Genomic DNA, 22,577 nt, shown 5'->3' on the forward strand with positions numbered 1-22,577 from the left:
TTTATAATCATGTACCGTCAATATATAATATATGTATATATCGATTAGGAAAAGTAAATAGTGTTATTTGTGTAAAATCCCATTCAAACTATAAGCTTATGGTATCCTTTCGAAAGTCAACAAGGTTTATCCAAACTAACGGAGCATTGCTTTTCTTATAGTCTTTTTTCTTTCATTTTTGGCAATGAAAGTGAGCTTTTACGGTTGCACGAACTAATAATAGCCTAAACTTGCAATCAAAAGATACTCTAATCTCCAAATTGTTTGCTTCCATTTCCTTGTGATTTATTTCCCTTTCCTTTTTCATATTCAGCATTTTTAACGTTTTTTAATCTTTATCTAAATCTGTGATGCAAGCGAAAATAAATCTTAAATGTTGCCAAAGAATTTTTCAGTTCATGAGACATGTACATTAAAATCAGAGATTGGGTTGCTTACAATTACTGAATATGTAGTACTAATTCACTACATAGAAACACAGCTGATTTCATATTTATTACTATAAGGTTGAGTTACTTTTGCTAGGTTAAAATCTTTATCTCTTTTTTTCTTCTTTTCACTTGATCATTTTGCTAAGCACCCGCAAAAATATAAATCCACTTGATATTAAATGTGAATAGTATTTTGGAGTACTTCTTTAATCCATATCCACAATCTGATAATATAAAAATATGTGTATACTTGAAAATGCAAAGATAGGAGAGGATAAATGGGGTTCTTGAACGACGGAGAAAGGAGCCAAATGTGATTGTGGCTTAAGTAATAGAGTTTTGTAACTACTTATTTGATGAATGAGAGTAACTAATGTCAACCACTCAAAAATTACCAGTCCATAAGGTTAATTAGTTGTATATGAAAAAGGGTGAAGAGAAAAACAGAATTTCCTAAATCTTAATTTGCAATGGAGAAGCGAACTTGTTTAATATCTTATCAAGAAAATACCCAGGGTTAAGGTATGTTACTATGTCTCATGATAACGACTAATGAATTCTTTAAGTTTCATGAAAATCACATTTTTCTAATATCATGGTTATACATATTTATGTTAGTTTTTTGAATGTTGAACAAATTTGCATGTCCAGCTTAATTTCAATTGATCCTTAACTGCAGCCAAATGCTTTGAGAGCAATATTTCTTTCTTTTCTACTTGAGTCGTTCATTTCATGATTTTGGAACAAATTAAACAATGTTTCAAATAAGCATATCCAGAAAACAAAGTGAATGGGCAACAACGATAGATGCTCTTTTAAGAGGAAATTTGAACAACAGAAAAAAATATGAAACAACAATCACGATTGTTTTGCGGTAATAATTCAAGAGCTTCATTTCTTGCAAATAATTAGTAAATATAACTAGGGTCTCACAATCTGATGATCATTTTTAATCTATTTATTGTTGTTAATAGGGCAATAAACAATGCCATTAGATATTGATAAGCAAAAGATATGGGAATCTAAAAATCGTAAAAACAAGGAATTTAAAATAATATATGTCGAGACAAGTACAGGGATCTGCATTAGATTAATTTCACTTGCTACAAATCTTATAATGTGACGAAAGTGTTCAGTGCATTAAGTTTTGAGTTTTTTTCCTTAAAGGGGCATATTAAATAGGTTTTCTTTTTTATCATATGGTAATCCAAATAAAAAGTGATAGTTAAGTTGTTAATTTTCCAATAATGAGCCTGATAAATAAAAAATAAATTTTAATATTCCACGTGCTGTAGATTCCCCTTAACTCATTTAGTAGGCAAGGGAGGATGGTTGTACTTTTGCAGCCATTGCACGTAATGATATTTAATGAAGTGAAATAATATGAAGTGCGAGCATATGATAATATGTCTAATTGAGTCATTCCTGTTAGTGGTAGAGCTATGTCTGATGAGGGTTCAATTGAATTCCTTTTGTCCGAAAATTATATAATATATAATATTTTAAAAAATATTATATATATATATATATATATATATATATATATATATATATATATATATATATATATATATATATATATATATATATACTTATATAAATAAAAAATTTACTGTAAGATTTCTTGAATCCCTCGTTATAATTTCGAGCTTTGCCACTAATTAAGCAAGAGGTATGGCATGCTAAAAAAAATATAAGTTTGTAACCAAATTTGTCGGTAGGAGTATTATATGAGTTGACATAACTTGATTTAAAGCAATAAGCAGCTGATGATTTAAAGCAATAAGCAGCTGAGCTAGGAGGGACAAAGTTGAGACACGGAGAAAACACGGGCTAACGAGAAGAATTAAAACTCATTTTTAACTTTTAAGCAGCTTTTTCTATTGATAAGTTAAACAAAAAGAAATTCTAGAGGGTCGTTTTTAAATATTGTTTTTGTTGTTGCCTTTGGTGCACTTAGTGGGCGTTTGGACATAAGATTTGTAAAATTCAAAAAAAAAAGTGAAAAAAAGTTTCAAGTGAAAATGATTTTTGAAAATTAAAATTATGTTTGGACAAAAATATAATTTTGGGTTGTTTTTGAAGTTTTGTTAGTGATCTGAGTGAAAATTTTAAAAAACATCTTTTTGGAGTTTTTAAATTTTTAAAAAATTCCAAAATGCACCTTCAAGTGAAAATTAAAAATTTTATGACCAAATGTTAATTTCGGAAAAAAGTGAAAAATTTTCGAAAAATAAAATAAAAAATTCCTTAGGTCCAAACAGGCTCTTAATTTGTTCAAACTAGCCAATCAAAAGAGTCGAATAGGACTGCTGTCAAGCTTCCTTAAGTAAAGGGACGGCTACTTAGGAAAAAAAAAAAAAAAGCTACTCCATCAAGTTTTCTCAACAATAACTGTATGCGATGTTAAAGGAATACCATACTTTAAGCTTTAAATTTCTAATGTTTACATTTCTCTACTTCCTATGCAGTTTTTTTGCTTTTACAGTCAAACATCTCTATAACAGCGTCATTTGTTTCGGATAGTTTTGGATATTATAGCGAGTTGTTATTATAAGAAAACATATATTACAATAGAGCATGAAATTTGATTCCGTAAAAATTTAGCTTTTATAGAGAAGTATTGTTACATAAAAATATTATTATAAAGAAGTCTGACTGTATGTCTTTTGAGTAATTATTTGGTATTTAAAATCTATAGTCCCGATTAATTCAGACTCGTATCATGCTGCACCTATTATTGGGGAGGCCTCTATAGTCAAGAATGGACGTACGGATCTCATCTATCTCACTACATATTTTGGTGATGCAATTTTTGCTTATTGAGAATGAAAAGATTGAAGGAGAGTAAAGAACCTAGCCCTACTTTCGAAATGGTGAAGTCAAAATTTCAAAAAATGGTAAATATTTTTAACATAAGTAATACAATTCTGAAGTAAGGAAACCAAGAAAAACAGCCCAAAAATAGTGCTGCTCAATAGAGAAAAGTGCTTAGCATTTCATGTGAAGAATTTCAATTCAACCCGTAGAGAAAAACCAGAGATCCCCCAACTTGCATTTTGGGAATTTTCGTTTAGTCTCCATACCAAATCCCTACAAAATATAACGCGGTTTTTAGCCATAAACCATTTGTCACAGTCCCCAAAATCTACTTTCAATTCACACCATAAAAGAACTCAAAAAATGCAAAAAAAAAAAAAAAAGGCCTCTTGAACTGGTTGGTATAGAACGGTTAGTTAGTTGCTAGTAGGGGTGTACAAAGAAAACCGACAAACCGCACCAACCCGATAATCCGAGTCAAACCGAGAAAAAAAACCCACTATAGTTTGGTGTTGGAAAAAAACCCGGCCATAATTGGTTTGGTTTGATCCAAAGAAAGTCAAACCGAAACCAAACCAATCCGACATTACATATAGTATAAATTTTTTAGATATATTTAATATATAAATATACTTATTGTAATGTAATTTATAAATATTTCTTAAACTTTTTTATAATTTTATCTTTTAAGGTATTATTTCAAGGTTGGACTTATAATTTTTGAATGTTCTAATAAGTTTTATAGCCATTAATATTAGTAACTTAAATAATGCTAACAAAAGTCCAAACCAAAATCAAATCAATATTAATGCTAACAAAGACATTCAATTCAATACTACAAACGACAATGTATTGAATATCTATTTTTGTTTTGCAATAATTTAGATAAAAATGCATAACCCATTTTTATTTTTTATTTAGCGTTTAGTCATATAATTAATACTCCCTCATTAGTCTACTTATTTTAGCATGACTTAGTACTTTTAGATTATACTTATTTTTATTATGGTTTTTTAATTAGCAATATTTATATTACATAATTTTATTGTCTTTATTGTTGAATATTTTAGGATAATGCCATGACACATATCATATTTTGTATTATTTTCTTGAAAGATACCTTATATAGTTGTATCTTACTAGGATTAAAGAAATATTTTGAGCACAAGTTATATGTTTTGTGCTATGAAGATTTTACCTAAAAAAACCCGAAAAACTAGAAAACCCGAGAAAAAACCGAGATTGAAAAACCTGAGTTTTATTGGTTCGATTTGGTCTTTAGATTTAATAACCCGATACAATTGATTTGATTTGATAATTGCAAAATCCGAACCAACCTGACCTATGTACCCCTAGCTGCTACTGTAACTGCCTAAAGGCCAAGTCCCCGAGAAGTTTATTTTGTGTCTCATACAACTTACACTAGTTGTATGAGGCTCCTTTTTGTTAAACAAATTTGTGGACCCCAATCTTACACTTCTGGGTCCACAAAAATCTGGATCCACAAAACTACGAGACAAAAAAGTTGCCTCATACAATTAGTTTCAGTTGTATGAGATACAAAATAAAATTTTCCCAAATCCCCTATTTCTAAATGCTTATTCATATGCCCCCCTAACTCCCTCCATTTTCTACAATCAATCTCCAGTTACTCTTTATTTCAGAGCTACATTCTCCAATAAAGTACTAGTCTTTCCTATGCTTCTACATTTCCAAAACTGAGTGAACTTTTCTTGAATTTATACTAAAGAAAGTGCTGAAAAGTTCCAATCTTTACTGCAGGAATATGGCTAAATTTGTGATTTTTCTGGTTGGTTTGCTTGCAATTGTCTCATCTGCTAATGGGAATGATGGAGGAGGGTGGATCAATGCTCATGCTACCTTCTATGGAGGTGGTGATGCCTCTGGTACAATGGGTATGCAACATTTTTTATATGTATATATACTTCAAACTAAAAGCAAATAATATGTTCAATTGGCGAAGTCGGGAATCCAAAAAAACTCTAGAATGTCACACTTGAAATTTGAACATGTGACCTAAAGCAATATCTTGAATCTCTTTACCATTATACTAAAATCTTCTATCATGCTAAGGAGATTCAACAGTTTATATATAATGCAAGCTCATGTTTGCCCTATTCCCGCAACATAATTTTTCAACGAAGGAGATTCAATTGAACCTATAGGCTCTACATAACTCCGCCCCTGATTTGAACTCACCATAAATCTATTTGTTTATGTTGATTCTTGTTTCTCTTTATTACATGCATTTCCAACAGGTGGTGCTTGTGGTTATGAGAATCTATACAGTCAAGGTTATGGAACAAACACTGCAGCTTTGAGCACAGCTCTGTTCAACAATGGGTTGAGTTGTGGATCTTGCTATGAGATTAAGTGTGTGAATGAACACAAATGGTGCTTACCTGGTTCCATTTTGGTTACAGCAACCAATTTCTGTCCACCAAATAATGCCCTTTCTAGCAATGCTGGTGGATGGTGCAACCCTCCCCTTCGCCATTTTGACCTTTCTCAACCTACTTTCCAGCACATTGCACAATACAGAGCTGGAATTGTCCCTGTTGCTTATAGAAGGTATGGTCAATGGTTTCATCATATTTGGTCCAATAAATTCCAGCTCAAGTTATTTTCCTTCTATTTGTTCTAGGATAGTTTCTTGTTAGGATTTATCTCATATACACTGATGGTAAAAAGAATATCTATCAATTAGACTTGTCACAACAATTGCCCATTTGGATCCAAAGGAAAACGGAAAAATGGAAAAGTTGTCAAAAGTATATACTTTAGTATTTTATTTTTCAATTAGAGTGGGAAGAGCACTTTAATTAAACATTGCATCTATTTAATTTTTATAACATTAGTCTCTAGATCAGCCTATACACACCTCTACTAATTCTCTAAGTACCTGCTACATTCCCAAACTTTAGATAGATGAGAAACAATCGCCCAATTTTTTAATCCTTGTTGGGATTTAAGCTCAACTGCCCATGGTCCATTTTAGCTTCGTTAACCGTTAGTCCACACCTTATAAATGCTTGCAATGGGATTAACTAACATTACTCCTATGGGCAATTTTTCTGCAGGGTACCCTGCAGAAGAAAGGGAGGCATCAGGTTCACCATTAATGGTCACTCTTACTTCAATTTGGTACTAGTGACCAATGTTGGTGGTGCTGGTGATGTTCATGCTGTAGCAATTAAAGGATCAAGAACTCAATGGCAGTCTATGTCAAGAAACTGGGGTCAAAACTGGCAAAGCAACAACTATCTTAATGGACAAAGCCTTTCATTTAAGGTTACCACAAGTGATGGAAAAAGTGTGGTATCTTACAATGTTGCCCCAGCTAGCTGGTCTTTTGGGCAGACTTATACTGGTGGTCAATTCCACTGAAAATGAGTATATCATAGTACACACTAAATTGTTCACTAGTATTAGTATTGTGATGTTAGTACATAATTTTACTCAAAGTTAGTATATAAGGTGTATATGGCCTGCAAAGTCAAAAATGAAGAGGGCATAGTATAAAGTTGTCCTTTGTCATTTTAATTTGAATAAAAGTATAGCCTAGTTTTGGGCTGTGTTGCTCCGACTCTCCGAAAATGTCGCCGGATGCATGTCGGATCCTCCAAAAGTAGTGTATTTATTTTTGAAGGATCCGACACGGGTGTGACAACATTTTAGAGAGTCCATGCAACATAGGTTTTGGGAACCTTGAGGCCATTGTTTTAGGCTTTATATCTTTGTTTTCCTTCTGTTGCAATACAGAATAGGATTGCAGTGGTGGACTGTTTTACCATCCGCAATTAGGAGTGTCTGTAGGAGTTGGATAAATTTGAGAACGTTTCTTTCCTCAGCTTTAGCTAGAGATGGAAATGGTTGCTTTGTGTTACTATGTAATAATCCAGTTAACTAGTGCAGTAATGAGCAATGGACAGGTTGCTTATTTATTAAACTTGTTCTTCATTCTTCTTTTGTAGTAATATATCTTCATCCATTTTTTTCTCTTCTTTTTGCCTTACAGCACTATCTTTTACTTTTCTTTAGTTCCTAGATCATTAAGTTGTCAATCAAATTTGATGGGATAGGCTTTTTTTTTTTTGGTTTAATCATATGGTATCCGAAGCCCATTGGCCGACTAATTAATCGAGATTCACAACTAAGGGGGTAAAGAGCTCTCTATAAAAAAGTTCTTTATTCTCAGGACTTCTCAGGACTCCAATGCGAAACTCTGATTAAGGGTGATGGAATCTCAACCATCCCACCACACCTAGGGATGTGCATTCGATTTATCGATTCGAATTTGATCCTTATCGATAATTACATATCGATTATCGATTTGTACATATGCTTATCGTTATCATTGCAATAAGGTTTCGATTTTTTCGATTTATTGATTTTTGGGGCTTATCGATTACACAAATAAGAAAATTTGCGGGATTCCACGGAAAGTATATCGCTATAAACACGTTTAACTAATATGGACAAAAAGAAGCTAAAATAAGACGAACACCATTTATAACATAAAAATTGTGTCAACAAGCACATGCAACGAAACTAATATAAGGGATCAAATGTATGCCACCAATACTCCAACAGTATAAAAAAAAGTTGGTCTTTTTTGTATTATTATCTCTCTCTAGGCCTATGTATAAGAAAAGTTTGTGGTGTAAGGGAAAGAAAATTAAAAGAAGTTGAAGAAGCCACGAGAGTTGTACATGAAAAGTCCATGAAAGAAGATCAAAAGGATAATGAGAAAATAGAAAGATGGAGAAGAGAGAACTTATAGTCAGAGATGAAGAAGGAGATGGAGGAAGGCATATGTAGAGTTGTATCAGTTTGAGACGGTCGATTTGGAAGAAAATATATTGGTTCTTTTTTGGCTATCGATTGGAACCTTGAGAGCTTGACTAATTCGGTACAATTCTAACAAAAACCGATAACAAAAAAAAGTTGGTCTTATCGGTTTATTGATAAACCGATAACCGAAGAGGACAAAATCGAAATCGAAATCGATAACTCGATAAGGAAAATTTCGAAATCAAAATCGAAACCGATATCGATAAACTGATAACAAATAATCGATTCGATTTATCGATAAACCGATTCGAATGCACACCCCTAACCACACCCCTTGATGATGAATACATAACAAGCCGAATAGGTAACTAGTCGTTGGTCCAGCCTTCATGGGCCACGAAACTTTAACTTTGTAGGGACATTTGCATCTATACCCACTTTTGGTCACGTTTTAACTTGTGCCGCTTTGCAAAAAAAATTGTAAGCGTACCCACTTTTTAGCATAACTTCAGCATCCGGGGCTAAAGTAGCAAAGACAATCACGCAAAACTTCAGCATTCAAGTAGACGGGACTGAAGTAGCATTTTTGTTTTTGTAACTGGCAAAAGTTTTTGTTTTGTAATTGGCGAGTTTTTGTTTTGTAGCTGTCGAACTTCAGCTCTAGAGCTGAAGTTTTTGTTTGTAACTGGCGAACTTCAGCCTTCTTAGAGTTGAACTTCAGCCTACTACATTGTGAATGCTCCATATATCTTTCAGCTTGTTGGAAGGTTTATCTCTTATTTATGTCTTTTTCTTTTTCAGTATACTCTTTTATCAATTATTTCTAGCAAATTTAGTAGAGATTACATGTGTTTGAATGAATAGATTCTCTAATCTGTTTTAACATATGAATTCATTAGGTCGTCAAGCCTCTGCTGCAGGAGAGGACAAGAAAAAAGCTAAAAAGCTTTGAATTTCTTCTAATGGAACTATTGGATTGAGGGCGGATATAACTTTGAGGAGGAGAAGGAGGAGGAGAAAGGGGACTGAAGTTGATTAAAAATGGATACATATTAAAAAAATTTAAAAAAATTGGTATAAGTTAAATGAGGGCGACCAAATAGAGCGCCCCGTGCAATTTTTACACTTTGTAGGGATAGAAGAATTAACCCAAACAGCCTCTAATCTATCTATAAACTGCAGAAGCCCATCGCAAGACTTCAATGGGCTAACAAAACTAGATAGGTTGTGGTGCTGTTTGTGTTATTTTGCACTGCTATCACAAAGGTTTTAGCTAAGAAGACATTTTCATTCTAGTGACAAGATCAAGCACTTAACACGACATGATCACGGAAAAGGAAGCAGTACAATCTAATTAAATGTTCAAAACGCATTAATGTTTCATAAAAAAGTTTTAGAAGATTAGGTGCTATCAACTATGTAACTTGCATTACTTGCGACCGGGGGTGGCAATTGTTGGTATTATTATACTTGATAATGCAAAGCCAAAGATTTTTTTGTGGTTCCTTTTTCTTCTTTACTTTTTTGTCTTTTTTGAAAGACAAAGTGTCCCTCGTTGGTTGTGGTAAGTCTTTTTCTTCTTCTTATATTAAATTTTTTCTTTGTTGGGCTTGTAAAAAGCTAGTAAAAAGGAGTAGTCTCACGCACATGAGAAATTAGTCCTGAAGGTAATAGTGGTTGATATGACCCCCCCTTCCTACGCGCGAGATATGCGTGAGGCCTAATCCAAATTCTTATTTGTGAATAATAGGACACAGAAAACGCCTTCATCTTTCTTCTTCTTCAACCGATTTCTTGGTAATTTTTTTGTGCAAATTCCAAACTTCCAACCAGGAGTGCATGTGTTTGGAGATGTTGTAGAACATTGGGGAGCGACCGTTCTTAACAATTTGCATCCAGTCGGGCCGAAATCGCTTTCAAGACAGTGGCTTGTCACGACACAGTATTCTTGATAAGTTGTTCTTATTTCCTTCTTGTTCTTCGTCAAGATTATCTACTCATTTTTCTTACAATTTGAAAGCGACTTCTTTACATATAATATTGACTAATGGTTAACATTTTGAACAAACACTTCCTAATCTATCAAATCTTGAGCCTTTAGATGAAAACAATTATAAGCGCTGGTCCCGAAAACTTTTAATTTTCTTTGAACAATTAGAAGTTGATTACGTTTTGTTCAACGAACCTCCTGCTTATGTTGTTGCTGATAGTTCTAATGCTGCTACTATTGTTGTTGCTGATAATGCTGCAAATTTTTTTTGAAAAGGATAATAAAATTGTTCGAGGGCATCTGCTTAACCATATGACTAACTATCTCTTTAATTTATTTATAAATTATAAATCTGCTAAAGTCATATAGGACAGTTTGGAGAAGAAATATGGTACAGATGACGCAGCGAAAAAGAAGTATGTGTTGGAAAGTGGATCAAGTTTCAGATGGTTGATAATAAGTCGATCATGGAGCAGGTTCATAAGTATGAAAACTTGACTGCTGATGTTTTGAACGAAGGCATGGAGATGTGTGAGATTCTTCAGGCTAATGTTCTACTTGAAAAGTTTCCCCCTTCTTGGAGTGATTACAGGAATCAACTGAAACACAAGAAGAAAAACTTAACTCTTCAAGAACTGATCAGTTATATGAGGACTTAGGAAGCAAACCGTCTCAAAGATGAGGAGTCTGAACTGCTTAAGAATAAGATGAAATATCTCTCTCTCTTAATTCTTCTAAAGCTAACCTTGTGGAATCTTCTAGTGCTTTTGTGAAAGATAGATTTAAAGGAAAATAGAAGAAAAGATAGAAGAAAGGACATATAAAGAAGCAGAATTACTTCAATAAACCGGTGGGCCATATTCAAAAGTCAAAAAGACCTTGCTATGTCTGCGGCAAAATTAGTCACAAGGTCTTTCAATGCAACCAGAGATAAGGAATAAGCTCAAAGCAGGGAGGAAAAGCTCCAGCCCAAGCTAACCTTAATGAGGGTGGTGATGTCATTGTTGTTGTGGTCGTTGAGACGAACATGGTGGCTAACAAGACTGACTGGATACTGGATACAGGCACTTCAAGGCACCTTTGCGCCAACAAGGAGCTGTTTCACGACTTTGAGGAATCTACTGATGGCGAGTGTGTCTACATGGGCAACTCCACTACAGTTGGAGTTATGGGTAAAGGAAAAATTCTCCTTAAGTTAACTTCTGGAAAAACCTTAGCCTTGAACAATGTTTCGTATGTACTCTCCCTTCGTAGAAACTTAGTTTCCGGTGCGCTTCTCAACAAAAAAAGGTCTTAAACTTATTTTTGAATCTGATAAAGTTATTATTTCTCGTAGGGGAGACTTTGTTGTGAAGGGTTACCTTAGTGGGGGTTTATTTGTACTGAACATCGCTAAAGAGATTACTAATAATGCTAGTACTTTCAATTCTGCTTATATTGCTGAGTCTATTAATTTGTGGCATGGTAGACTAGGTCATGTTAATATTGCTTCAATTAAAAGACTTAGAAAAATAGAATTAATTGTTGCAGTTAATGTTGATAATTTTTCTAAGTGTCATGTTTGTGTAGAAGCAAAACATACAAAAAAGTCTTTTAAGAATGTAACTAGTAAAAAGACATAATTGCTTGAACTAGTGCATTCAGACTTAGCATATTACAAGAATATTGTTAGTAAGGGTGGAAAGAAATACTACATCACCTTTATAGATGACTTTCTAGATACATTAAGGTATATCTTCTTAAGTCAAAAGATGAGGCTGAAAGCATATTTTTGAAATATAAGGCAAAAGTAAAAAAACAATTAGATAGAAAAATCAAGAGAATTAGGTCTGACATGGGTGGTGAATATAGTAGTAATACTCTAGAAGCCTTTTGTGAGAAAAATTAATGGTATTATACATGAGGTTAGTGCTCCCTATACTCTCCAACAAAATGGTGTAGTTGTACGGAAAAATAGAACCCTTAAGGAAATAATGAATTCTATGCTTTTTTATTTGATAATATGTGGTGGTGGTGGTGGGGGGGGGGGGAAAGCTTTTTTATCTACATGCTATGTTCTTAATAAAGTCCCTCATAAGAAGTTAGATAAAACCATATATGAGTTATAGAAAGAGTTCGCCCCTAACTTAAAAATTCTGAAAGTGTGGAGGTGTTTGGCTAAGGTTGGTCTACCTGATTTTAAACAAGTAACTGTTGGACCCAAGACTTTTGATGTTATTTTTATTGATTATGCTCAAAATAGTACTGCGTATAGATTTATGTCTTTGAATGATAGTTCTATTTGTGAATCTAGAGGTGCAAAATTTTTTGAGCATGTTTTTCCATTGTAAAATAATTTGCCTAGTGATATGCATAATAATGCTTCTACAATATGTCTGTTAATTCTCATATTTTGCCTTCTTCTAGTGTTACTGCTAAGGAGCATGAAAATGAACTTAGAAGGGGTAAGAGACGTAGAGTTAAAGCTAGCTTTGGTCCTGACTTTATCACTACTTCCTTGACTGAAAATATTGATCTTGATATTTTGAGTGATGAATTATTATCAATCTATTTAATAGAAGAACACCTTAAGACATATAATGAAGTAATGAGGAGCCCATATGTCCGTGCGTATCAATAATAACAACACCACGACAGAAACCTCGTGCAAACATCATTACAGCACGATAGAAACCTCGTGTAAACATCATAACAACAGTACGACAGAAACATTGTGCAAACACTCAAACAATCCTCACAACAATAACACGTGTGCCAAAACATAGCAACTCAATAAAATGGCTCTCAAATATGTGCCCATATGCCACAATATTTCCTCAAAGCAGTTTCAATATTACAACCACACATAGCCCTCAACTCAATAACATTGAATACAACAACGACAACAACAATAATATGAGAATACGACAAGTAAATCAACTCAAAAACTTCATAACACAAAGAAACGGAAGAACAAGCTCAGAAAGAAGGGCACAACAGGAAATAAGGGTCTCAACAAGAATAACTTAACAAGGAAGAGATAATGTGTAGTAGTGACTCAATAAAAGTACAATTCGACAACAAGAGAGAACAGTTCATATGTTATGGACATTCAAGCACTTGAGGGAACTGCCTCTATCTTTTGAAATTGTGTTGGGCGTGAATTTTTATTTTTCCTTTTCTTTTCTTTGTGCAATTGGATATAAATGCATTTTTCTATGAAAACATCTTCTTGGTGTTGATTTTTTTTTTTTTTTTTTTTTTTTTTTGTGCATGTATTAATTGGGATTTACTTGCGCTTAATTACACATTACATTTCATTGGAGAAAATAATCTTTTACTTGTATAAAACAATGTAATATTAGTGGATTAGTAGTCTTTTACTTGTATAAACAATTTGACAAGCTAGCTTTGTACGCTTGCGCGCCACCCTAATTCTATAGATTCTCGAGGCCCCTCGATCATAATAATAATTTCTTTTTTTCATATATATATATATATATATATATATATATATTAAAGGAATAAAGTTATCATACCCCCTCAAACTCCCTGACCCATGAAATACTGCTAGGTTTGTGGACAAAAAACAAAGGGTACGTACATTTTTTTAATAATGATATTCGGTAAACTTCCAAACCTAATTTAAAATAATTTCTCCATCAGAAAATCATTTTAATAGCTAAATGATTCTTTTTAGTCCAAAATAATTTTCTTAATGGAGAGAAATGAAGTGAAATTAGACTTGGTGAATTTTGGTGAAGGTTGATTGATTTTTGGACAAGTTAAGATTCTAAGTTATGTAGTGAAAGTATAGTGATTTTTTCTTTAAAAAAATTTGCTTAGTATTTTTTCTGCAATAAGGTTATAAATGCGAAAAGGGGTCAAAAATATCCCTATCGTTTGCTAATTGGTTTATAAATACTCTCCGTCCATTTATCCGTTCAAAAAAATATACTCCATCCATCTATTCGTTCAAAAAAACACACGAAGTTAATTCTATTAACAAAACCACCCCCGCGACTAACGACAGAACTGATGGAGTGTGTTTTTTTGAACGGATAGATGGACGGATGATATTTATAAACCATTTAGCAAACGATAGGGATAGTTTTGGCCCTTTTTCGTTCATTTAGTGATATGACGATTTTTAATTGGGCCACGGGGCAATCTTTGACTGGAACAAAAAATGGATATTATTTCAACCCATTTACCTTATCCGACCCCTTTACAAAAATGGGTAGTATCTATTACACCCATTCCCACTCATCTGATCTCCCCCTTTCTTCTTCTCCAATTGGGACACTGCATACACACAATAACAAATTAATTAAAGAATAGATAAAACCCAAAATCAAATAACCCGAAATTCAAATCAGATTCTGAAATTTCTCCAATCAAACTCAGAATAAGTATTGAAACTCTTAAATGGAAAATCAACAGATACATTTGGATTGTTAAGTAAGAAGACAATGATCAAAACAAACTAAAAATCTGAAACAAAAAAATTGAGTCCAAATGCTAAAATTGTCCAAATATATCAATCAAATCTAGGAGAAATATTGAAACTTTGTAAAGGACAAGTAATGGAAATCTTTGGATTGTTCATAAGAAGACAAAAGAGCCACGAAATAACAGAGAAAAAAATAACTACATATAACAGATACAAGCACACAAGAAAATTGAAACCAAGGTGCTAATAAGCTTGAAATTATCACATTCTAGGATAAAGATTGAATCTATAAAAGGTAAAAAAGAGAGTAAATGGTTACCTTTGGGATGTTCATAAAAAAAAAAGAGGAGGACAAAGAGCCATGAATTACAGATGAAGTGAAAGCCAAAGCCAAAGCCATATTTTCAAACACAAAGAAAGATTTGTTTCAACAAAGAAACGCTAAAAATTCTTTGTGAGATGAGAGTGGGTGTGCTAGGTGATAAGGAAAAAGAGAGGGAAAAGAAAGCAAAGAAAAAGAAAGAAAATAATTAGGCGGGTCAAATAAATAGGGTCGGACCAGGTAAATGGGTAAAAGATTGCAGTAAAAGATTGCCACGTGGCCCAATTAAAAATCGTCATTTCATTAAATGAACGAAAAAGAGCCAAAACTATCCCTATCGTTTGTTAAATGGTTTATAAATACCCTCCGTCCATCTATCCGTTCAAAAAAATACACTCCATCAGTTCTGTCGTTAATCGCGGAGGTATTTTTATTAATAAAATTAACTTCGTGTGTTCTTTTGAACGGATAAATGGACGGAGTGTATTTTTTTGAACGGATAAATAGACGGAGAATATTTATAAACCATTTAGCAAACAATAAGGATGGTTTTGACCCTTTTCCGTTATAAATGTGATGTCCTTTTGTGCAATTAATCCTAAAATTTGAATACCTATGTACTTGCAATACATTGTTCCAAAAACAAAAAGGATAAAGCTGTAAAGCTTCTAATTGGAGCAATTTTACGAGGAAGACCGCTAACAAAAAATAACAATAAGAAAAGGTCAAAAACAAAAAACAAAAAATAACGCGGACATTCGGTGTTCGGTTTGTACAATTTCAAAGCTTAAATACAAACTCTACCTCCTCCATTATTTTTTTTCTTGGTTGTGCAACAAAACCGCGTATTTGTTCTCCTTTTCCACTATCATTTTTTGATTCTCTCTTTCTTCAGGTACATTTTACTACTACTTTTCTCTGCTTCTTCTTTTTTTTTTAATTAAATAATTTCTCTTTCCCATTTGACTTGTTTTTTTTAGAGATCGCTGTTCTTGCTGAGTTTCTCGGCTTGAGCGGTGATTTTCTTTTTGTAGAAATTTCCCAGGCCTGTATCCAATTTTCTTTTATTTTTTCCCTTTTCTATCAAATCTATCATATGATCTCAACTAGTTTGAAGGTGAGATATAGTTGTTATTGTTCTTTTATTGGATTATCTTGCTTTTGCTCGTATAATATGACTAAACCCAAATTGTGAAATTGGTGGTTATTTTGATTTCTGGAATAAAGATCTCACTTTTATTCATATAATTTCTTACCCCAGATTGTGAAATTGGTGTTTTATTTGGATTTCGTGAATAAAGATCTTACCTTTATTCATATAATTAACCCCAAACCGCGAAATTAGTTTTTTATTTTTGATTTTCTGAAAAAAGATCTCACCTTTATTCATACAAACGAAGTTCAACTAATTTGGGACCCGATTGAGAATAGGAGTTTTGTTTTCTAATGTAGGAATATTGTCGTTGTATAAAATGGGAGAGCATTTGGTGGTGAATGATGACCGGGTTGTGAACCCAGATGGAGGAGAAACGGTTCAAATTGCCGTTGAGAACAGGAAGAAGCCAGAAGTGGAAGGACCCTCTTCTTCAAAGACTGGAAAGGAGAAAGAATTGGCCATGGAAGAAGAAGAAGAAGCTAATGAGGAGGTTCCATTAATTGGGAATGCAGAGTGCCGCATTTGCCAAGACGAAGATTCCTTGAACAATTTGGAGAGCCCTTGTGCTTGTAGTGGAAGTCTCAAGGTGAATTTTCTATTTTCACTCCCGTTATCTTTGTTGTTAGCAAATTTAGATATTCTCTTATTGAGTCGCAAAAATATTCAAATACACTCATACCCATGCACACCTTACATTTTAGTTGTTTTCTTGAAACTCCCTTTTCCTAATTGTTCCTTCTCTTGTCTTCCATAAATTGTTCATTAGAAGTCAGCTTTTACTTTTTGTCTTGAGTTAGGATCTTTCTCCTGGTCAACTGTACGTCAACAATCATTTCATAGGCTGCCCAAATTCCCTTGTGTGCTATCCTCTGGGTGATGGTGGTCTTGTCCGTTCTTAGGATTGCTTAGTTATGTCTCCATGGTGCCTCATTGGTAGAGGCAAACCTATGTGTAACCTTGAGGGGTCACCTAACCCCGTAAACTTTGACAGAAATTTTGTATATGTATATGAACATACCTTGAAAATGGTTAATTTAAATCACTTAGCAACCTGAACACTAAAAGCCTTTAGGGGACTTTGTTTGAGAAGAATATTGGTGCCCCCGTCGCGTTAAAATTCTGGGTCTGCCTCTGCTCATTGGTGATCTCATCCATGTTTTAGGCGATTATCTGGAGCCCCTAAAACAACCTTTCTTCCCTTATTCCGGTTGCACAAGTCTCAATTTTGCTGTTTTCATTTATTGTACTGATAGAGCATGTGATTTATTACAGTTAGGTATTTCAAGTTCTTGCTCAGCTCTACAGTCTTTCCGCCGTATTTTCTTTCTTTAATTGTTCTGCTTTTCTTTTAATGTATGAGTAGTTTGTCTAAGTGCTAATGATTTTAGTAAATGCAATTGACCTGCAGTATGCACATCGGAAATGTGTTCAACACTGGTGCAATGAGAAGGGCGACATTACTTGTGAGATTTGCCATCAGGTATGTCTCTGTTCTAGTTGATTTGCACAATGTTGCATATTATGAGATAGGTGAAAAGACTTGTTTATTAAATAAGCCTGTTTTCATCGTATGCCAAAAAAGGAAAAAAATCACCAAAGAGAAAGTAAAAGTTTTCCTGCTTTTGTCACCATTCGTTAATATTTGTTCTTTTTGTTAAGTTGTCCAGTGGAAAAGAAATGGTTCCTTCTAGCACATGGAACTGAATCACGGTACTCAATGTGATATGTTTTGTGATGTGAATTCTTTTTCTTTCTCAAAGAAAATAGTTTCATTTTATGATATGAGCACGTATGTCAATGAGGATGTTCTTGCAAATTACCTCAATGTCTCACTAGACTTTTAGTTTTGGAAGCTTTTTACTTGTCTAAAATTTCTATATTACAATCATGATTTTGATGTATTACATACATATGCATGAGTGCAAGATTCGAATTTCTTTATTATAGATAGGATCAATGCTTAGGTTTGTCAAGTCAATGTTTTTGTATTCACCTATAGTCATTCTATTCTCTTTTGTAAGCCTCTTGGGGCTATATGTAGTTCGCCATCTGATCATCAGTAATTACAGATTTCTGGGAACTTTTGATTGAGCTTGATGCTTTTAGATTATTGCATTTTCTATTGTTCTTCCATCTTACTGTATCATATAATAACTTCTCATTTTTATTTTCAACATGCAGCCATACCAACCTGGTTACACTGCCCCTCCTCGAGCTCAGCCAGAGGAGACTATTATAGATATTGGGTGAGTTTACTTTCTTAACTGGTTATTTTTTTTGTTAATTTTCTCTTATGTCTTCCCTTTTATGTTAGCTTTTCAAATAGTGTTGTTAAAGGCATGCTTGAGTATTGTAATGAGGCACAACACTCTGCTGAGCATTTTTCTAGGATAGGCATACTTCACTAAGGCACCGAGGCGCGGAGGCATTCACCTACAACAATACCAACCAGCCAACATTTTTAATTGGGAAAGGGGGCAAATGATTTGCCCTGTACTATTCAAAATTGAGTAACTTTGTCGTCCATTGGACTTTTGGTTTAATATTTTTCTTGCCACTAGGAAAAGGTTTCTTTTCGCACTTGACCCCAAATGGAGCCCCAAACCCAAGGGCAATTTTAAACCATAGTCAAAAGTTGAGGGGTAAATTTGGATCTTTTTTCCTCAAAGAATTTGGGCATGCGGAGTCCATCCATTTCACGCTGGAGCTCCATCAATGTCAAGTACGAGACTATTTGCTATAGGCAAGGTTATGAATTGAGCAAAAGTCTAATGGAGGGTAAAATTGAGCATTTTCAGATAGTACAATGGCAATTCGGACCTTTTTCCTTTTTAAATTAGGTTAGTTTGGGAATATCATGGTTGGTATCTCAAAAGGGTCACCTCTAAATAAGTATGGCAATCAAAATAATGTAGTAACTGTTAAGAGAACAATTCAAAGAGAAAAGAATATGTAATATGTGATACCAATGAGAGTCATCAGGCCATTAAGGAGGAGGAGGAGGAGGTTATGGGAACTGGAAGTTCAGTAAGAAAACTAGTCATTAAATCTGAGTTAGACACTAATCTGCATATTTAGGGTGGTTTTTTAACTTGATTGACGTGCTTTTGCGTATTTTTCACTTAATCAAAGTTATTCCAATTCCTCTGCATACATACTTGTTATTTTTACTTAATAGGTTTTTCATCTTATATATCTGTATATGTATATTTAAAGATGTAAGATGTAACTTTTAGTTTTTCTTCACTTACGGCTCATTTTAATTGCAGTTGCACGTAAAGCTCCAAAGCATGCTTCGCCTTTAACAATACTGTGTACAATTTAGATGAATCATGGTCATTGTGTTATATTGTTTCCTATTTGTTTTTTTCTTTTCAAATATTAGTTAAGTGGTGGTGTTGGTAATGAAGATTCAGCATTTTTACTTCGTAGTTCATTAGCTATTTTGTTGCCTCACTGTTGTGCAGGGGAGGATGGCAAATCGCTGGGACCCCTCTTGATTTACATGATCCTCGCTTTTTGGCGATTAGAGAGGCTGAACGTCAACTTTTGGAAGCTGAATATGATGATTATAATGCCACAAATGCAAGTGGCGTTGCATTCTGCCGTTCTGCTGCTCTAATTGTAAGCATTTACTGCTATTTGTCCCAGAGAAAAGCTAGAATTCTGAGCCTCTATCTCTTCTCTCATTGCCTCAGTCAAGCTTGATTCACCTTGTAGGAGCTAAGTTGCTTGGACTCTTTACTTTTGGTTCCGCACACGTGTTGACACGACGTTGGTGTGGTTGTGGGATCCGTAGCGGATCTGGTCAACCAATTTTGGGTACTTTGACCAAAATTAACGGAGAAAGTTGGGATAGATCCAATGATTTCTGAAATCAATACAATAGCTAAGGTAAAATTGAAGAAAATGAAATACCTTGTATATAGAAATTCCTATGTCAGGCCTTTTCCTTTTATCTCCTTCTCGGATTCTCCTCTTGATCAATATTTTCTCCTTCTCAAAACACCTTCTAAGTTTTCCTCATAACGTCTAACTCTATTTTTAGATATTTGAATTATTTTTAGCCGAATCCCCGCGCCCTTACCTGGATCCGTACCCCCTACTCTTAAAATTTAGACCACGAAGGATCCAACCTCTAGATCTGCACCCGTATCAAACGCCCGCACCCGAATCCAAGCAACTCAGTGTAGGAGTGGGTAAATACCTCTTAGTCACTTCCACTCCAAAGAACAACAATAATCCAAAATGCTGAGTTTTTAAAACTATTCTTGTAGGTAAACAAGAGAAATTTTTTAGGGACACAGATGTTGCTTCTTCCACTATGCTTATTCATTTATCTAAAGGTTTCCTTTATTTTCTATATTTCAATAGGCTCTGAAGAAAATGTCAATTTAGAAACAGTTACACCTTTATGTCATTATTTGGTTGGAGTTGGAGCTGGTGTCTACAAAGACACTGGTATTTATTAAAGTTGCAATTAATACTGATGATCCACATAATTTTTTGACTGGCAGTTAATGGCTTTTCTGCTCTTGCGCCATGCATTACCTGTAGCAGATGCAGACGGAGACGACGAAGATCCATCTGCTTTCTTCTCGGTAATTTTGGATATCCATATGTGCTATTTTCTTCTATCTATTTCTTGTAAAAAGATTTCTTATTAATGCTGGAAACTATATGTCCAATCAATGTGTGGTCTTGCAGCTTTTCTTGCTTCGGTTAATTGGCTTTCTTTTACCGTGCTACATCATGGTCTGGGCCATCAGCATTTTGCAGCAGCGCAGGCAAAGAGAGGTTGATGTTAGTTCTGCTGTTTGAATATTTTGCTGTAAATTTGCCAAAATACTTTAAATAAGCGTCGTATATGTTTCTTTACTGACAATTGATCGTAAAGCTTGTGATCATGGTTTGGTGAAGCAGGAGGCAGCAGCATTAGCAACAGCACAATTTGCATTTGTGGTACAATCTGGGCAGTCGACAGGTGTACAGTTTGCCATGGCATCAGCTACACCTTCTGTCCCTGCATCGGCAGACTCGTCTGTGCCTGCACCACTGGATCGTGTTTAAAAGAGTTGTGACATGTGCATACCAGTTCCTTTTATGAAAGGTTCCAGCAACCGGCCTCGTCTTTTAACCCTAAATGCTGCATTCTGTTTTGTAAGTAGTATTATGGATAATAGCAGCATACTGATGTTTCAAGAACCAACAATTTTTACCAAGCTGTATATTACATTCTTTTGATCTTGGCATGTGTAACTATAACATTTAGTACAATCTTCACATCTGGATAAGACCAGTTTTGTAACATACTGTATGTCTTATAGGGACCCCTGGCTTTTCATGTCAGCTAAAAACTCGCCATCTCGAATTTATTTCAAATTACTGTTGAATATTTATTTTTAAGGTTTTGTAGAAAGATCAACACTATTAGATGCATATATAGACGAACATTCTTGTATCCACGTTAATAGGAATCCTTTCCCCTTTGTACAATTTATATATTTGGCCGAATTAACTTAAAAGTGAAAAAGTGTTTTTCTTGAACTACTGATTTGGTAAACATTCTGTTTGCAGTGTCCCACTGTGTCTTTCAAAATTTAAGCTTTAACAAAGAGTTGTCTTTGTGAGCCCACACAACTTAAAGTTCGATATTCTCCAGCGATCTGTTACCAATTACATCATTATGTCTATACGAGATCTTTGTTAGCAGATAAGGTGTAATTTCATGTATGATTCAACTTTGCCGGGTTCAATTTTTAGGTTCTTACCGTTGAACTCATTTCAGTATTGAAATTATAAGTTCAAAATTAGTTTTTTTGAATGCTTATACATAATCATATTCGTGGAATGTCATAACTCATATGCTCTATTTAATTACGGTACCAAAACAAAACAATGCACAAATTCTTGATTTATTTCTTCGTAGAAGACGTCCAAACTCATAAGCCTAAGAAGTAAAAATCTCGAAGTCTCCAGAGCAGAATGCATTGTAAGCATCAAATTTCCCATTTGGATGCAGTCTTCTACTTTTCTACAAATGAACTTTTGTCTTTAGCTCTTTTTACGTATAATAAATAAATAAAGTTAGCTCCTTAGGACATAGGACGAAATCATGAAACAACAAATCAAGATTCTCATGGCCAAACCTTAGCTTTAGAGCATTTAATAAGTACGTCTAACTTTATATTAGCACACCGGCAAATTAATAGTTCCCTCCAATACCGAATCACTACTTTATTTGGAGGAGAAATTAAAGGGTTTAGAGTGTTCTACCTTGGTTGGACAATTTTAACCTTATGAGTTAGATTTGAGGTTATGCTCCACGTTCATTTTCTTAACATGATATAACAACCTTTTCTTGATATGTACAAGTTAGTCTTAAATCTAGTGCAGAGCTACAATTATGCTTAAGCAGAACTCAGTAGTTTTAGCCTAAATTCTGTATTTATGTTAAAAATTGTACGAAATATGTATAAAAATTTATCCAATACTCAAATAATCTACCTTTCTAGCATCCAAAACTTATAAATTCAAAATCCTACATCTGCCTCTGTCTTCCATATGGGTTGTGCTAATCTCTCTCTATGTCATTGTAATTTTGTAAATAC

At 34.0% G+C, this 22,577-nt stretch overlaps 2 protein-coding genes across 4 annotated transcripts; both read left to right on the forward strand.

The window, feature by feature from the left end:
- The first annotated feature begins 856 nt into the window (after nucleotides 1-856).
- On the forward strand, nucleotides 857-7,276 carry LOC107800287 (expansin-A10-like). The gene is made up of 4 exons (XM_016623431.2): nucleotides 857-953; nucleotides 5,034-5,167; nucleotides 5,531-5,843; nucleotides 6,353-7,276. The coding sequence occupies exons 2-4, from the start codon at nucleotides 5,038-5,040 to the stop codon at nucleotides 6,657-6,659; spliced, it is 750 nt and encodes a 249-aa protein (XP_016478917.2). The 5' UTR covers nucleotides 857-953; nucleotides 5,034-5,037; the 3' UTR covers nucleotides 6,660-7,276.
- An 8,280-nt stretch (nucleotides 7,277-15,556) lies between these two features.
- LOC107800289 (uncharacterized) lies at nucleotides 15,557-21,323 on the forward strand. Of its 3 annotated transcripts, none has more exons than XM_075237071.1 (8): nucleotides 15,557-15,705; nucleotides 16,263-16,552; nucleotides 17,375-17,446; nucleotides 18,148-18,212; nucleotides 19,434-19,590; nucleotides 20,484-20,567; nucleotides 20,674-20,763; nucleotides 20,890-21,323. In XM_075237071.1, the coding sequence occupies exons 2-8, from the start codon at nucleotides 16,283-16,285 to the stop codon at nucleotides 21,034-21,036; spliced, it is 885 nt and encodes a 294-aa protein (XP_075093172.1). In that variant the 5' UTR covers nucleotides 15,557-15,705; nucleotides 16,263-16,282; the 3' UTR covers nucleotides 21,037-21,323. The 3 variants fall into 3 exon arrangements, with proteins under 3 accessions (XP_075093172.1, XP_075093171.1, XP_016478921.1); XM_075237070.1 differs by having other exon boundaries at nucleotides 15,558-15,705; nucleotides 20,674-20,769; XM_016623435.2 differs by lacking the exon at nucleotides 15,557-15,705 and adding an exon at nucleotides 15,739-15,927 and having other exon boundaries at nucleotides 20,674-20,769.
- Nucleotides 21,324-22,577: the final 1,254 nt, after the last annotated feature.

This window comes from Nicotiana tabacum, chromosome 18 (assembly GCF_000715075.1).
Source record: "Nicotiana tabacum cultivar K326 chromosome 18, ASM71507v2, whole genome shotgun sequence".
Classification (NCBI taxonomy): Eukaryota; Viridiplantae; Streptophyta; class Magnoliopsida; order Solanales; family Solanaceae; genus Nicotiana; species Nicotiana tabacum.